The sequence below is a fragment of the Staurois parvus genome, unplaced genomic scaffold (assembly GCF_062004578.1).
Source record: "Staurois parvus isolate SC_StPar_1 unplaced genomic scaffold, SC_StPar_1.0 ptg000086l, whole genome shotgun sequence".
NCBI lineage: Eukaryota > Metazoa > Chordata > Amphibia > Anura > Ranidae > Staurois > Staurois parvus.
Window position 1 is genome coordinate 8,925,992 of NW_028317882.1, and position 18,354 is coordinate 8,944,345.

The 18,354-nt window shown below is 45.9% G+C and overlaps 1 protein-coding gene across 1 annotated transcript in view; it reads left to right on the forward strand.

Annotated features, from left to right (window-relative positions):
* The window catches only part of LSM4 (LSM4 homolog, U6 small nuclear RNA and mRNA degradation associated), a 30,615-nt gene extending 25,030 nt beyond the window's left edge, over positions 1-5,585 (forward strand). The window contains exon 5 of the mRNA XM_089670021.1: positions 2,086-5,585. Within this exon, the coding sequence (XP_089526147.1) occupies positions 2,086-2,177 (92 nt within the window). The 3' untranslated portion in view covers positions 2,178-5,585. The remainder of the gene's footprint in view (positions 1-2,085) is intronic.
* Positions 5,586-18,354: the final 12,769 nt, after the last annotated feature.

Here is an 18,354-nt window from a genome sequence, read left to right on the forward strand (position 1 = left end):
AAACAAAATGTGGCTAATGTCCAATTTTAAAAAAAACTATAAAAAAAGGCATTCAAATTTTTTTTTTAGTAAGGCTACAATCTGTCTGGCATTTACAGCAGGAAAATAGGTATTGAACACTTCACAATTTTTCTATATATTTTTAAAGGTGCTATTCACATGAAATTTCCATCACATGTCTAACAACTCATTCAATCCAAACATACAAAGAAACCAAAACAAGTTCAGAAGTTTGTTATGTGTAATAAAATGCAATGACACAGGGAAAAAGTATTGAATACATGATTGGACACAGCTGATCACATGACAGAGCCGATGTCATCGGCTCTTTCCGCTGATCGGTGGTCCTCTGTGTCCCAGGAACACAGCGCACCACCGATCACTGCGCGCCCCCGGGGGGGCACGTGCAGTTAGGGTGGGATGACGTCCTCCCACAATGAGAGAACCGCAGCCCACCCATCATTTCTTTATATGGCGGGTGGGAGGCGGTTAAAGTCCAGGTTGGAACATTTGATACAGTAGTCTTGTCCCTCCATTAAGGACAAGGTTGTTGTAAGGCTTGGATCGACCTGACCTTCCCATCTCTTCTCAGGACATTGTTCTGTCTTCTCTGTCCTGTTCCTGTACATTGTCTGTCTGGGGATTTTTCTGTGTTCTGGATGTGGTATGCACTTTGAGTTTTTTGCAGGTGCTACTATGCCTTGTCATACCCCTTTCAGGCGTAAAGGTGCTTGTACATTGCCCTCTAAGTATTCCAGACCCTTCTTGTTACATGGGCCCATTAGCGTTTGTTTGCTGTTACCTACCCTTCATTTGGATGTCCCATTGTTAAGACTAAAGTTCTGTACTGCACAATTTAGAAAATAGCATTTTTTACTTACCTGTAAAATCCTTTTATGGAGTACAGAACAAGATACAGGTCCCTCCCTTCTGTTCTTTATAATCTTCCTATTGCTTGCTGAGCATGGGATGTTTTATATGGAGTATGTCCCTGGTGTGTTTTTTAGGTTGTGGTTTTGTTTTTTGTTTTTGTTTTTTTGCTTTTTTATACCAGTGTCTAATCCCCTGAATGTGGCAGCATATAACCCATGGTTAAGTATTAGATACTGGGCTGTACTACAAGAAAAGTGTTTTATAGGCAAGTCAAAAATCTTTATTTACTTCACTTAAAGTTAATAGACCCTGTTCCATTTGTACTGATGAAACAAGGATAAAAAGTGTGCGATTGCTTACCAATGACTTCAGACAGCAATAAAAGCGTAAAGCCTGGTACACGGGCTGAAAATCGTTTAGGTCAACAGGAACTGTGAAACTTTTAGTCCCTGTGTATAGTTGTCTGTTCTACAGAAGCTGGTCTAATGATCACTGGCTGATCAGTGTATTTTTGCCAGTACAGTGGGGATTCTTGAACAAAAAAAAAAACCTGAAAATGTTTACCCATCTTCAGATATTCTAACCTTTTCTGCACGCCATTTAGAGCTGAACACCTGCCAGAATTGCATGAAACTATTGCAGTGACATGAAAGGGTCACCAGATGTCAGTATTGTCAAATAGTAACAAAGCGTAAAAGTCATTGCATACTTGTTATGCTTTAGGAAATGTTTGGTTCAATACAATATTTTATTATGTGACATTAATTGACTAATTTGGCATTATAATGCTCAAAATGACAAAGGAGTACATGGGGGACCAGGCAAACCAGAACATTGTTGTTCTGCTTGCTGTCATTTCAGTTTCTCTGAAGGGAACTGGTTGTAATCTTGTATATAGAAAAAGGAAAACTTGGTATTGGCATTACTTATTCTTGCTTTCTTTGGGAAATGTTTGACCTCATATACTGTAGTGGGTTTCGGTCACTTCCATCTCTGTGTCATTGTGTTTGGGTGGGAGACCTGTGGATTGGTGGTGAGTGGCGCATCCTTCTCTTGCTATAATGCATTAACCAATAGTTATATCCTGAGTGATATATTCTGCTTGAATAACCCACTTAAATATTTGTGGTAAACTTTTAGTTTATAGTTTTATAAAAAAAAATAAATCTTTTACATGCTCATTGATTTTATATTATTTTTTTTTTCACACAGGTGTTTTTGGTGGAAGAGGTAGAGGAATGCCTGGAAGTGGCAGAGGTGGACCCCAGGATAAAAAGCCAGGACGGCAAGCTGGGAAACAGTGACAGATGGACTATATAGTGGGGTTTCTTCCTTTTTTTTTCCTTTCAAATGTTGGAGACTGTAATACTGTTTGGTCAAGTGTCTGAAGTTGAAACCATCATTGGAATGATCTCTATACCATGTCTTTACAACTCTGCATATTTGTCCTGAGTATAGCTATATAGATGTAACGGGTAATGAAAAGCCAGAGGAAAAACACTTGATACATTTGCATGCTAGATGCGACAAAGGTTCTAATCCTCCACCACACTCTCCAAATCTAAAAAAAAAAAAAAAAAATTCCCTTTTTTAGTTGTACTTTAAGCTTGTGGTTAACACAAAAAGGAGTAGAGTGGAACACAGTATTTGGGACAACTATGTAGCCTACATATTTTTACTTTAGTTATTTTCCACTAAGGCAAAGTATCTTTAAATCTAAACTGCAAAAATTTAATGACAGTGTCTGCAAATCGCGCCCCCCCCCCTCCCAGGTTTAGACAGGGGTGTAGTCTTGGTTCCCTCATGTTACAGTGCTCAAGACTGGTAAATGGCCTCTTGGGCTTTGATCCCTGTCACATAAGGGAGAGGGGAGTTCACATGCTCTCTTTGATCCAGAGGCCGTTGGCAAAGGCTGTGTGGTGTGGCTCAGAAAGTATAACTTTGATAGGTGAGCTATCTGCAGATGTTGCCACTTTGCCCTTTTGTATGGGAATTTTAGGATTCACCCTGAATTATGACTGCTTTGGGTTATGCCTGTCAGTTTTGCTGGACCCAGTACAAAGAATTGCAATAAAGCAAGTCTGACAACAAGCACGTGTGCAAACAGCAAAATTGCTACTTATAGGGTGATGTGAACCCTACAAGTGGGGGGGGGGTGTCTGCTTAAAGCTGATGTTTTAATCTGCTTAAATTCCCTCCCCCCTCCCCCTCCCCAACATGCTAATAAAAAAGTATGTAATGAAAACAGGATTTGCTTTAGACCTGGTGACATCATAGCTAGATCTTTGTGATCCTTAGTACAATGCAGGCAAATCATGGCTGGTGGGCAGGCCTGAGACGGTGCAGTACATGGCTTCCTGAAAGCACTTCCACACATGATGCTGAGCTTCCATAAGTAAAAGAACTGAAGTCCAACAATTAAAAGGAGGTATGAGATGCCAAGATTGGGAAGGAAAGAGCTGGATGATGCTGGAAGTCATCCAGCCAGGAGATGATACAGGCAATATCTGACATGATGCAGGTTCTAATGCTGTAAGAAGCTTATAGTGTGTGCTGAACTGAGAGTAGGCAATTTCACTACAGGAGAGGAGACTGTACACCTTCCTAAGACAGAGAGGCTGTAGTTCATGTTTGAGCTCTATTTAAAAAAAAAAAATATATATATATGTTTTGAATTGCTTCTTATTGGCAAAACTATTACTTTAAAGAGTTTGAAGTAATTATGCCACTTATGTTGCTGAAAAAAGGTGTCCTTGTTAAAGGAATAAAGTAAGTAAATGTTTACCTCTCCTGTGTGCATTGCTGAAAACCACCACTTGGAGAAATCCTCTACAAGCGTCTTATGAAACTGAATTACTCAGTGAAGCAAGGGACTGCTTCAGAAGATACTTTGCTGAGGATTAGCACTTTATTCCCCGCTGGTACTGGAAAGCTCCCGATGCCTACTCTCGATTGGGAGCTTTCCGATCGTGCGATTGCCATTCAGACCGGTCACATGATTGGAATGCTCCTCTGCCTTTTCGCATTTAGAACCTCTTAAAGGGCTGGGAGGCGGCGGTGGGAAGGGATTAAAATACAGTTATCTGTACTAAAGTGTTATAAATAGAGTACAATATGCAGGTAACCAGTGATGCCTATACCTTTCGATTTAAGTCCTTTTCAAGTGGCTGAGGTTCTCCAGGGTGCTATTATGTGGAAATTGCGACACTTTTTGTAGTATCAAAAGTCTGCCTGACCCCTACAACATCATGAATTGTGACAGTAGTCTATTTTATGATTGGCAGACTTGCTGGTAATTACAACAATCTTGGAGGCAGGTGCTTTCAGGCTAGGAAGTGCTAAAATGTAAACCTCAAAGCATCTTGCATTTGTGGTGCTTAATAAGACACTACCCTATCTGTGACTTATCTGTGCTACTTTCTTTGTTGCAGCCATGACTGAAATAACAACTGGTGTCAGTGATCAAGGGGAGCGGTTACATTACTCCTTTTGGTTATGTGATAGTGCTGTGGCTTTGTGATTGGCTGTTGGGCCCAAGCACTGTCCTTGGGTGATCACATGCTCCCTCAGACCTTGCAGTGTTAAGTAGTGTCATCGCTGTGCTGGGGAAAGGAGCAGCCGGGTGGGGTGGGGTAAGTAACCGTGTTTCTTTACATTAAAATGGTGAGGAAACTGCAGACAGGGTGACGTCAGTTTAGCTATTGCAAACATCTCCAGTTCCAAAGCAGTTAATTTAGTTTCTCATATTGCGTCACAGTGTAATACAATGCCATTTGTAAATTGTGTTCCAATTTCAGTGATTGGCACCAGAGGTAAAGCATTTGGATTTCTGTTTTTCCTCCAACTCCTTTTAAATACATCTCTCTGGAGATTTTAAGTTCACTTTAATAGATGCTCCCACTGAGAGCTTGCTAGGTACATTTCTTTACTTGTATGTGGTTCTGGAATGTTCTGAGCAAATAAAGGTTACAGTTCCTCATCTGCACTGGATGTTTTCAAATATTTTGGAGTAGTCATAGCAACTGTTGGAGCTAATCATCTAGTGCTTTTTTCGAAAGTAAAAGTAATTTTGTTATTCTCTTAAAGGAGTTCATGTGAAATTTTGTGGATGATTCTGGTTCGCCAAACTAACATTTGCCTCTTTTTATTTGAAGTTGTTAAAACAAGTTTTTGTTACTTTGGTATTTAAATGCCTCTATTGCTGATATTAGTATTTTATCATAACGAAGTCTTTGAACAATGTATAAAGTTTGTACATTAGTTTTGAGGCCGCTTCTACCAATATGCTGGCTTTTCTGTCTCTTAGGATCTGTGCTGGTGAGACCTCCACTTAGAAAGCTCAGATTTATCTATTCTAAGCAAAAAGATAAGGTCATGCTCCCCTGTTTGACTATCTATAATGTAAAAAAGGCTTTTGTTATATGTGAGAGGGAGAAATACAGCAAGCAGGTTCAGTCAATCATTGTCATCCTAACAATAACTGAAAGGTTTTGGGTAGAGTTAACCTTTTAAAGTTTGTTTGTTTTTTTTTTTGTTTTTTTTCTGTTTTTTTTTCTGTTTTTTTTAATATATTGATTCTTTAAATAAAAAAAAAAAAAACAAAAAACGGGAAAAAGTAACCTGTCAACCAGCTTTATGAGTTTTGTGTTTGATATACACTTTTTTTTCTAACCGTTTGATCAATGTGAAAAATAAACACATTATTGAAGTGCCGTGTGTGTTAACTTTCTGTAATGAGAAAATAGCTGCTGTATCATTTCATAGCTACCAAAGGTAGGTGCACACAAGTGGAGTACTTCAAAACAAATTAATATAAATATTTCACAAGCCTGTTTCCCAGTAAATGTGAATTAAAAAATGTTTTTTCTAACACTGTGCATCAGCTACAAACGTATGGCAAAGCCTCCACATCAAGGTAACTCATGGTCATTTTGTCAAGATAGAGGAAATCTTGTCCTTTTTAATTGTCATCCTCCTACAAGATAACTTGTAATTAAAACAACTCCTGATATGTGGCCTGCATATTCTGGGAGACAAACTGAGGACAGTGCATGTTATTTGCATACTCGAGTGACATGCAAGGGGTGAGGCAAGGCTGAACATTTTCTTAAAAAAGGTAAATAAGGACAAGGTCTTGGCTCCAGATAAGTTTTATATAGGGGGTTGGTGAAGCGGCAGACTAGGGTACTACCTGTACACCAAGCTCTCACAGATTCTGTCTTGAGAGAATGGAACGATCCTGAGATGAATGTCTAAAGACCTAGAAAAGATGCTACCCCTTTGGGGAAGAGGAAGAAGAGACATTCTTAGATGCTTCCCTATTATGAGTGTCTAAAAAGTCTGACCTGTGCTTTGAGGATTCAGGTAACATCAAGGATTAGATGAACTGTAGGTCTAAGATGCTGTTGCATAGAGCCTGGGAGGCCAATGCAGCTACTATGGTGCCAGCCTTGGCATCTGCTTGCATCACTAGGAATACTGATGCCTGGATGCATAGAGTAACCAACTGCTTCTCTCATAGGGCCATGAAAAATGGGGAAGCCCAGACAGAAGAGGCGTTAGGTTCCCTGGACGTGGTCAGTAACGCAGTCGCCTACTTGGCAGATGCTGCAGTAGAGATATTCAGGACATCAGTTAAGATGGCAGCGTTTCTCAACTCAGCCTGGAGGGCAGTGTGGGTTAAGACCTGGGAAGATGATCAGATGACAAGAGCCTGACTCTCCGGTCTGCACTTTGAGGGTTCCTTGCTGTTTGGCTCAGGGCTAGACTAGGTGCTATCAAGGTCTGCTGAAAAGGGGAGAAAAAATCTGTCAAGTCCAAGAAGGATAAGGTGAAGACATTTTTTTGAGCCCTCCTTAATCAGAGCTGGCAAATGCTTAGGAAAAACTCTCCCAAGAAATGGGCCAGTAAGGGTAGACAAAAAGAGAGCTTCCTTTTTTCTGGCTCCAAACCCACCAGTAAGGATCCCAAATGACAGATCTCAGGGTGGGCTGAAAGCTGTCCAGGTTCCTCCAGCAATGGAAGATTTTGGAGAGAGTGTACATCCTGCAGTTGATAATGGGGGGGGGGGGATACCAGCTAAATTTCTCTTCACTCCCCCCTCATGCCTTTTGTGTTGACTTATCCCGCTAGAGATAAGACAAAGGCAAATGGTCTCTTGGAAGGGAAAAGGGATTTAGCGGATCAAAAGATAATTGTCCCTTTGCCGATGGACCAGATTTTCCAGGGGGTTTATTCCCATGTCTTTGTAGTCCCGAAGCCATCGGGGGGATTCCGATTTGATCATAAACCTAACAAGATTGAATGGGTTCTAGCAGTACAAAAAGTTCTGTATGGAAAGTATTTACAGGGTACAGAAACTTCTGCTCAAAGGAATGTTTATGGCCATGGTGGACCCCAGGGACGCCTACCTGCACAGTCGCATTGCCCCGCAATACCAAGCCTTCTTACGGTTCACTATATTCATGGAACGGGGTCAGTCATTAGTTGTTCCAAGCCCTACCATTCAGGCTGGCAGCCAGTCCGAGAACCTTCACCAGAGTCTAGGCTGAGGTAGTGGTGTATTTACATCTTCCAGGGATTTCCCTCATCCCATACCTAGACTACCTGTTGTTGCTGTGAGAACCTGTAGATCAAGTCCTGAGCAACCTGGAAAAAGTAATCCTCACTTTAGAATTTTTGGGGTAGATTGGCAATCTGGAAAATTAACTCCCTCCAAGACCAAGGTCTCCCTGAGGTACTTGGTGGACTCCAGAGGCTCTTCTTACCCAAAGAAAAGATCAACAAGGTGGTAGGAGCCATTTCTGGGTTGATAATGGCTCCAGATTACTCCCGGAGGCACATCATAAGAGTCATAGGACTCATGACAGTCTGTATACTGGCCTTAAAGTGGGCACAGTTATTTTCCAGGGAGCTTCTGTTCTTCCTTCTATCCTTGGACAGGAAAACTGAATCACTGGACGAGAGGGTGTCGCTCCCAAGGAATGGAAAAGACTTGCTGAGATGGCTCAGGCCCCAGAATCTGGTGGGAGGAAGACCGTGGGAGCCAGCGCCGGTAACCACGGATGCAAGCAAGTGGGGCTGGAGAGCTCAGCTAGAGGACCAACCAGCCCAGGGCCTGTGGGAGCCACACCTAAGGGGGGACCTCCTCCAATTACAGGGAGTTGCTGGCAGTAGGTCAGGCCTTGAAGTCGTTCAAAGACAGGATCAGGGGGAAAACACAAAAGCAGACTTTCTCAGCTGACAGATAATTCACCAGGGAGAGTGGGAATTCAATCCTGAGGTATTTTTGCAACTAAGTCTGGTTTTTGGCAGCCCAGAAATAGACCTTAGTGCCTACAAGAAAGTGAGGCGTTATTTCTCCATGGCTTGGGAATAGATGTTCGAGGGTCTGGACATATTCGCACAGGAATGGGACTTTGACCTGGCATCTGCATTCTGCCACCCCCACACTTTAGCATTGATCCCACGAGTGCTACATAAGCTGAGCCGGTCAAGCTGCAGGCTGATTCTGCATGCTCCGTGGTGGCCAAGAAGAGCTTGGTTCACCACTTTGAAGAGGTGGTCCATGGCTCCCCCGCAGCGTCTCCCAGTCAGGAAGGATCTTCTGTTGCAGAACTCTGCACCCCAATCCGGAGTTTTTTGGTTAATGGCTTGGCTCTTGAAAGGAAAATCCTTAGAAGAAGGGGGTGTTCTGAGAGGGTAATAGACACTCTTCTCCAGTTTGAAACAGATGACTAGACAGATATATGCCAAGGTATGGGGTGTGTTTTCTAGTTTGTCAGGAGAAAGTTGGTTTCTCTTCCCACGGTCCCTGTGATCTTCATCTTTCTCCAGGCAGGTGGCTAACGGTATAGCGGTAAACATCCTAAAGGTGCACGTGATGACCTTATTGGTCTATTTGGACCACAGACTCCCATCAGAGCCCCTAGTTAAGAGGTTTCTGGAAGCAAGGGAATGTGTGATCCCCATTAAGATACATAGTTTTCCGGCTGGGGATCTAACCTTGGTGTTACAGGCTTTAGCCAAGCCACCATTTGAGCCAGTTGCACAGATTTTGGTTAGTATGTTCTCTTTTAAGTTAGCTTTCCTGTTTGCTATCACAACGGCAAGGATGATAGGTGACCTTCAGAGCCTGTCAATAAAGGAACCCTTCCTGGTGGTATTAAGAGGACAGCTTAGTGCTTAGACAGGATCCTCCTTTATTTGCCCAAGGTGGCATCACGATTTCATAGGACACAAGAGATTGTCTTACTGTCCTTTTGTCAAAACTATAAGAATGAAAGAGTTTTTATTTTTAGATATCAGATGGTGTTTGCTAACATATTTTGGATAGAATAAGTGACTAAAGGAAATTAAGTCACCATTTGATATTTGCTTAGGGGCCTGAGGAAGGGACAGCAAGCATCTAAACTGACAATCGCTAGATGGATTAGACAAGCCATCTCCTTCATTTATGAGCAGTCAGGGGTTTCTGTTCCTTTACAACTGAGGGCTCACTCTACTAGATCGGTGGTGTGGCGGAACCGTTCCGCCTGGGCTTCCTTGTGCGGAGCGATGCGCCTCTGCCAATGGTCCCCTTGTCCTGCAAGTCTTCCAGTGCTCTGCCAAGGCAGGTTTTAGAGCTCAAAACCAATTCTTCCCTGCTATCCCAAACCACAAGTTGGAACTTTGTGTAGGGTGAAATGAATCAATCTTTATTGAACACAGTTCAGTATATACAGCTTCACCCCCACCCGATAGCCTGGCACCGGGTTTTCCCCACCCACAACAAAGCCCTACAACCCAACAATACAGTATGAACTCCATAGAAGTGAAAGACTATAAGGTCACATTTCCCTAAACAAACTGTAGAATGTCTGTCTACATAACAGCTGCTAGACATATACAGCTTTACCAAGGGGAGAATAGGAAGACCACTTAAGAAGTGGATAAAACCAGAACAGAAAGGGCAAAATGTTATCACAAAGGGACGGTTTGTCACAAGGCTCCCCCGTTGCATAACACCCGCCAGACCCGGCGAGAATTTCAAACGGGTCCGCTTGGGGCTGGTTGGTTCAGAGGGTTACTTCTCCAACTCCACTTGCTGGGACAACCCATCCGCGTTGGCGTTTTGCTTCCCCAGTCGGTACTGGATGGTAAAGTTATAGGGTTGGAGGGCCAAGCTCCACCGCAGCAGATGACCATTGTCCCCAGAGACCTGGTTTAGCCATACCAGGGGGTTGTGATCGGTGAGTACGGTAAAGGAGCGCCCGTACAGGTAGGGCTGCAATTTCTTGAGGGCACATACCAAGGCAAGACACTCTTTCTCCACAGCAGTGTAGGCCACCACCCGGGGTAACAACTTTCTACTTAGGTAGGTCACTGGATGGTCGTTCCCGTCATCCCCTATTTGGCTCAGAACAGCGCCCAATTCAAAGGTGGAAGCATCTGTGTGAACACAAAACCGTTTGGAAGGTTCAGGAGCAGCCAAAACGGGAGCATGGATCAGGTCATTTTTGAGCTTTTGAAAAGCCGTTTCACACTCTGGGGACCACACAATCTGTTGGGGCAGATTCTTCCAGGTCAGATCCGTTAGGGGTTTAGCAATGGCGCTGTAGTTGGGGATGAATTTACGGTAGTACCCCGCAGTGCCTAGGAAGGAATGGACCTGGGTCTTGCTTCGTGGAGTGGGCCAATTTGCTACCGCTTCCACCTTTGCCGGTGCCGGTTGTTGCTTCCCACATCCTACCCGATGTCCTAGATATTGGACCTCGGACAGCCCAACATGGCATTTGTCAGGTCAGATGGTCGGCCCTGCTTGCCTAATGTGATCAAGCACTTCGCTGAGGTGTCGGAGGTGATCCTCCCAGCTATCACTGTAGATAGCTATATTGTCTAGATGGGCGCAGGAGAAGTCCTGCAGCCCATCCAGCAGCTTATCTACCATTCTCTGAAAGGTAGCCGGAGTGTTCTTCATCCCAAACGGCATGACCCTGGACTGGTACAAGCCGAGAGGGATGATGAATGCCGACTTTGGTACCGCGTCCGCATCCAGCGGAATCTGTCAGTACCTCTTACAGAGATCAATAGTGGTAAGAAAATTACCTCTGGCCATCCAGTCCAGCAGCTCGTCTATCCGGGGCATGGGGTATGCATCGGTCACAGTCCAGTCATTGAGCCTGCGGTAGTCCACACAGAACCGGGCGGTTCCGTCCTTCTTGGGTACCAGGACTACTGGGGAGGCCCAGGGACTCTCAGAGGGTTCTATCACACCTAAATCCAACATTTCCTTAATCTCTCTTCTCATCCCTTCTCTGATGGACTCAGGCACTCGGTAGGCTGCCTGCTTCAGGGGGGCCTGACCCTGCGTGTCTACCCGGTGGGTAGTTGTGGTGGTGTAATTGGGCAGAGACGAGAACAGCCGTCGGTGCTCTTGGAGCAGTTGGCAGGCCTGTTTCTGGGCCTTGGGAGGTAGCCGTGTGCTGATATCTACATCCGCTACACTCAGCTGGGACTGCCCATCCCCTGGCAGCCCCGACAGAAGAAGCGTTTCTGAGTCATCGGTAGCCGGAGCGCAAATAGCTACACTCTCCTCCTGTCGTTCGATGAACGGTTTCAGCATATTCACATGGAAGGTTCGCCGTATCCTTCCATCCGAACGGCGAGCTACAATGTATGTGGTATCACAGAATTGCTCCACCACTTGGTACGGGCCCTGCCAGGCAGCCTGTAATTTGTCATGCCTGACTGGTTTCAAGGCCAACACTTTCTGTCCTAAGTGAAACGTTCGGTCTCAGGCAGACCGGTCATACCACCATTTCTGTCGGCTCTGGGTGGCCTCAAGGTTGTCCCGTACTAGGGTCATCAACCGTTGTAGCCTCTCCCTGAGCTCCAGCACATAGGCCACCACCGAGGTCCCCTCCTCGGCCACTGCTCCCTCCCAGTGTTCGCGTAGGAGATCCAGGGGTCCCCGAACCCTCTGGCCGTACAGCAGCTTGAAGGGAAAGAACCCAGTGGACTCCTGCGGTACCTCTCGGTAGGCGAACAGGAGGTGGGGAAGATGCCACTCCCAGTCCTTATGGGTCATGGTGAACGTTCGGAGGAGCTGTTTCAGCATACCATTAAACTATTTGCAGAGCCCATAGGTCTGGGGGTGGTAAGGAGAGGTGTACAGTGGTCTGATCCCACACAACTTCCAAAGTTGTTGGGTAGGATTTTCTTGGGAGATCCTGACCGACCAAGGCACGCAGTTCACGACCGAGCTTACCCGAGTAAAGATCTGCAGCAGGGCTTGAGCAACTGTTTCTGCCTGTACATCTCTTAGCGTTACGGCCTCTGGATACCGGGTGGTATAGTCGACAATGGTCAAGATATACTTCTTGCCTGTGGGACTAGGCCGTTTCAGGAGCCCCACTAGGTACACGGCGATGTGACTGAAAGGTTCCCCGAGTATGGGTAGGGGCCTCAGAGTGGCCCTGGGCCTGTCTCCCTGCTTCCCTCCCTTCTGGCAGACTTCACAAGACCGACAGTAGTCCCGAACGTCCCCCGATACTCCTGGCCAGAAGAAACTCTGGGTTAAGAGATGCAGGGTCCGTTGCTTGCCCAAATGCCCAGCAAGGGGAATATCATGCACAATCTGGAGGAAGTCAGGCCGATACTTCCTCGGTACTACCATCTGCCGGTGAGGTATTTGGTAGCACCCACCCCTGCTCCCCCGTGGACCCTGTACAACTTGCCCTGGTCCCACTCATACCTCACATCTCCCAATCCCCCAGGATCACTTCCAGCCCTCCGTCTATAGGGGTCTAAGGTCCGGTCACTGGCTGTTTCTTTAGTGAAATCAGCGGGGGAATCCCAGGTCAGGACAGGGACAAGCTCAGCAGGGGGTGGGTATTCGACTCTTACCGGAACCTCGGCAGGTGGAGCGGCAGCATGCTCTCTAGCTTGGTGGCGAGTGGTGACTGGATGAGCTTCAGCAGGGATCTCGGTGCCAAAAGTGGAGACCAGGACTCCCAGATCATTTCCAAGGAGAACCTCAGCTGGCAAGTTCTGCATTACTCCTATTTCAACGTCCCTGGCCCCGGCCCCCCAGTCCAGATGAACCCTTGCGGTAGGAATCCGGTAGGCATGGCCTCCCACTCCCTGTATGGCCACAGACCGCCCGGTCTTGGCCCAGTCTGGTATCAGTTGGGGTTGGACTAGGGTGAGTGTGACCCCAGTATCCCGTAATCCTTGGGCCCGACGGCCGTTAACATGGACAACCTGTTGGTGATGTCGGCAATTGTCCGGGGTGGCAGCCTGGAGAGGGTTAGCCTCATGAAAGACCCATGTCCTCATCCTCGGTTGTAAAATTCCTCCATGAAGAGGCGGTGTCACTGGGGTGGTCCTGTAGGGAGTAGGCAGAGGCTCGGCCATAGGGAGTGGTGGGTCGGTTGGAAGTGCCCTGAGGGGGTTGGCTGCTCTGGTGCCTTGGTGGATTCCGGGGGCAATGAATGCGGATGTGCCCTGTTTAGTTGCAGCCATAACAGCGTGGGTCAGACCGCTTTGGGTCAGAAGGTAGGGGTGGTCTGAGGCATTCTCGGGTGACCGGAGTGGGCACCACTGGTTGTGGACGAGGTGCAGGGAGAATGGTGGGCTCGGTTAGCCTCCTGTTGTCCAGGTACTCATCTGCCCAGCAACTAGCGTCGGCTAAAGTTAGGGGTTATTTGTCCCGGGCCCAATGTCTAACATCCCCTGGAAGTCCACTGTAAAACTGCTCCAGTAACAGCAGTTGCAACAGTTCTTCCAGCTTGGTGATCTGACACCCTTGAAACCAGCTGCAGGCAGCGTGTTGTAACTGATGTCCCCATTCAGTGAAGGTGTACTGGGGTTTCTTCTTGAGTGCCTGGAACTTTAAGCGGTACGCCTCTGGGGCGAGAGCGTAGTGGGCCAGCAAGTTTTCCTTAACAAAATCATAATCCAAGCAGTAGCTGTTGGGTACAGTCCTGAATGCTTCTGCAGCCCGACCGGTTAGCTTGCTGCTCAAAATGGGGACCCAGTCTTGGGCTGCCACACCATGGATAGTGCAAAACCGTTCAAAGTCCTGAAGAAAGCTGTCAATGTCCTCATCCGCCTCTGAGAAAGTTTTAAAAGCAGCATAGGGAATTTTCTTTGGTCCGGTTGCAGTCTGGAGAAAGCGGGAGGTAATCCCCTCCCAGACCGAGCCCTCGGTTGATGACCGGGAGTGACTAAGCCGCAGTTGGGTGGCATCGTCCAGGGCCTTGGAAATCTGTTCGGAGGTGGGAGAGCTGCCGAACAGAGCCAAACGCCACTCCACCTCTTGTCGTAAATCCGAATGGTATAAGGGTCTCCGAACACAGCCAAACGACACTCCACCTCTTGTCAAAAATCCGAATGGTATAAGGGTCTCCGTACGGTGCTAAGTGGGCCTGGCGTTTCAGGGGCCGATGAGCTGCTCTGTTCCTCCAACTCCTCCTGTGAAGCGGAGTTCGCTTCTGGCGGAGCAGTGTTCGCTTCAAACGTAGCGGAGTGTGCATCAGGTGAAGTGGGGTGCGCATCCACTTGGTCCAGGGCCATAATCTCGTCCAACAGTTCCTCTCTGGTCTTGGAGCCAACGATACCTCCCCGAGTGACAAGCAGGCTTTGGAGAGCTGGCTTCCAGAGGTCCCGTATATCCATCTGGCTGAGCAGGGACGTCTCTGTGAAAAAGATGGGGTCCCGTTTGGTGGTTTGGACTTTCTCCGCAATGAGGAAAGATCCCACCGCTGCCAACCAATTGTGGCGGAACCGTTCCGCCTGAGCTTCCTCGTGCGGAGCGATGCATCTCAGCCAATGGTCCCCTTGTCCTGCAAGTCATCCAGTGCTCTGCCAAGGCAGGTATTAGAGCTCAAAACCAATCCTTCCCTGCTATCCCAAACCATGAGTTGGAACTTTGTGTAGGGTGAAATGAATCAATCTTTATAGAACACAGTTCAGTATATACAGCTTCACCCCCACCAGACAGCCTGGCACCGGGTTTTCCCCACCCACAACAAAGCCCTACAACCCAACAATACAGTATGAACTCTATAGAAGTGAAAGACTATAAGGTCACATTTCCCTAAACAAACAGTGTAGAATGTCTGTCTACATAACAGCTGCTAAACATATACAGCTTTACCAAGGGGAGAATAGGAAGACCAATTAACAAGGGGATAAAATCAGAACAGAAAGGGCAAAATGTTATCACAAAGGGACGGTTCGTCACAAGTGGCGACCTCTTGGGTGGAGAGGCCCTGGAGCATTGATTGAACAGATCAGCCGAGCAGCCACATGGACAAGCCAGGACACCTTCGAGAGACACTACAGGGGTAGAGCTGTTGTCACCGCAGGACCTGGTGTTCAACAGGAAAGTATTACAGGCAGTGGTCCAGCTCTAAGGTAGGCCTGAGTTCCTTGCTTCCCGTCTCAGTTGTGCCGTCCTGGAAGATGATTAGAGCCAAGTTCCAGTTACACTTACCGGTAACTCTTTCTGGGAAATCTTCCAGGATGGCAGGCCTACTTCCCACCCGTGTCTGGTGTTGATTAATTTTAGGCAGAATACCTTTTGTGCACCAGGATGCGGGAATACTCTTGCATGAACTGAGTGGTGGAAAGGGCAGGGAATTTAAACTCTATTTTTGATTGTGTTTGCTGGCAGGTAGAGTTAGCCATCTCTCAGGTGTGCTGTCTTGGAAGACTTCCCAGAAACACCATTACCGGTAAGTGTAACTGGTACTTTATTTCTTTTTTTTGTTTTAATCACTTTCGGGACGCCCGCAGTGTACTGCGGATGAGCAACAGCTACAGGACCAGTGATGTGCACGTACGTTGCTGGTCTTTTGTCAACGCAATGGGGCGCTGCACACCAAAGCGGGCATGCAACCCTACCTCCCTACGTCTGCTGGGTCCACCAGACAATGAGAATCCCGGTAATCGGGACCTGGTGATCACAATGATGTCAAAGCTTTTATGAATCAATCAGATTCATAAAAGCTTTGCTTCTGTTCCTGGAGAGCTGTGATTGATCCACAGTTCTCACATGACATATGGGTCCAATCACAGATCACTATTATATTGAACTATCATGTACAATGTTACTACATTGCAGAACTCTGATGAAAGTATTTAAAAGAAAAAAAAATTGTAAAAAAAAAAATGTTTAAAAATAATGTTTTAAAAAAAATTAGGAAAAAAAAATTTCTGTTTGCCACCCGCCAGCAATGTGTGGCCAAGCAGTGGCTCGGAGAAAAGCGACATAATCTTTGTATTTCCGGGTGTGCGTGAGCCCCCTGTTGCTCTCTACAACGTCCATGCAGAAAAGATCAAACACTGCATGGAGTAAATGCACTACATATTACATGCACACGTTAGATTAGCACATTGAACTCTTTGATCGCCCCAGCACCCAGCCAGTGCCATTATTCACTGATTATTGCATTACTGCCACTAGCGACATCAGATAGCGTCAGGGTCCGCTAGCGTTAGATTGCCCACACACTATCGCACTGGCGCTATAGGTCGCTTGTCACCGCCATTACTAGTATAGTGTTTGTACACATCAATATACAGTCAGATCCATAAATATTGGGACATCGACACAATTCTAACATTTCTGGCTCTATACACCACCACAATGGATTTGAAATGAAACAAACAAGATGTGCTTTAACTGCAGACTGTCAGCTTTAATTTGAGGGTATTTACATCCAAATCAGGTGAACGGTGAACAGTTTGCATATGTGCCTCCCACTTGTTAAGGGACCAAAAGTAATGGGACAGAATAATAATCATAAATCAAACTTTCACTTTCTAATACTTGGTTGCAAATCCTTTGCAGTCAATTACAGCCTTAAGTCTGGAACGCATAGACATCACCAGACGCTGGGTTTCATCCCTGGTGATGCTCTGCCAGGCCTCTACTGCAACTGTCTTCAGTTCCTGCTTATTCTTGGGGCATTTTCCCTTCAGTTTTGTCTTCAGCAAGTGAAATGCATGCTCAATTGGATTCAGGTCAGGTGATTGACTTGGCCATTGCATAACATTCCACTTCTTTCCCTTAAAAAACTCTTTGGTTGCTTTTGCAGTATGCTTTGGGTCATTGTCCATCTGCACTGTGAAGCGGCGTCCAATGAGTTGTGAAGCATTTGGCTGAATATGAGAAGATAATATTGCCCGAAACACTTCAGAATTCATCCTGCTGCTTTTGTCAGCAGTCACATCATCAATAAATACAAGGAAACCAGTTCCATTGGCAGCCATACATGCCCACGCCATGACACTACCACCACCATGCTTCACTGATGAGGTGGTATGCTTAGGATCATGAGCAGTTCCATTCCTTCTCCATACTCTTCTCTTCCCATCACTCTGGTACAAGTTGATCTTGGTCTCATCTGTCCGTAGGATGTTGTTCCAGAACTGTGAAGGCTTTTTTAGATGTCGTTTGGCAAACTCTAATCTGGCCTTCCTGTTTTTGAGGCTCACCAATGGTTTACATCTTGTGGTGAACCCTCTGTATTCACCCTGGTGAAGTCTTCTCTTGATTGGTGACTTTGACACACATACACCTACCTCCTGGAGAGTGTTCTTGATCTGGCCAGCTGTTGTGAAGGGTGTTTTCTTCACCAGGGAAAGAATTCTTCGGTCATCTACCACAGTTGTTTCCGTGGTCTTCCGGGTCTTTTGGTGTTGCTGAGCTCACTTCTTCTTTTTAAGAATGTTCCAAACAGTTGTTTTGGCCACGCCTAATGTTTTTGCTATCTCTCTGATGGGTTTGTTTTGTTTTTTCAGCCTAATGATGGCTTGCTTTACTGATAGTGACAGCTCTTTGGATCTCATCTTGAGAGTTGACAGCAACAGATTCCAAATGCAAATAGCACACTTGAAATGAACTCTGGACCTTTTATCTGCTCATTGTAATTGGGATAATGAGGGAATAACACACACCTGGCCATGGAACAGCTGAGAAGCCAATTGTCCCATTACTTCTGGTCCCTTAACAAGTGGGAGGCACATATGCAAACTGTTGTAATTCCTACACCATTCACCTGATTTGGATGTAAATACCCTCAAATTAAAGCTGACAGTCTGCAGTTAAAGCACATCTTGTTTGTTTCATTTCAAATCCATTGTGGTAGTGTATAGACCCAAAAATGTTAGAATTGTGTCGATGTCCCAATATTTATGGACCTGACTGTATTGATTATGAACAGAATTCTATTAGTGCCTCCTTTTTGTATAGTGTCCCCAATAACGCAGTGATAGCAGGATCAGCCCTGCTCGCTGCCAGCATTTAGCCCTGTTTTTTACGGAAGATTTGTATCAATTGTGGGCCAAAGCAATTTATATACACAACAAACATTGCCACCCACCCAAATTCATATCTTGCCAGAAACCTATCACAGTTTCTGAATGTAAAACGTTTTTGAGCCTAACCCTCAACATGAGCATTACAAAAAAGATTGAATTGCGATCATATTG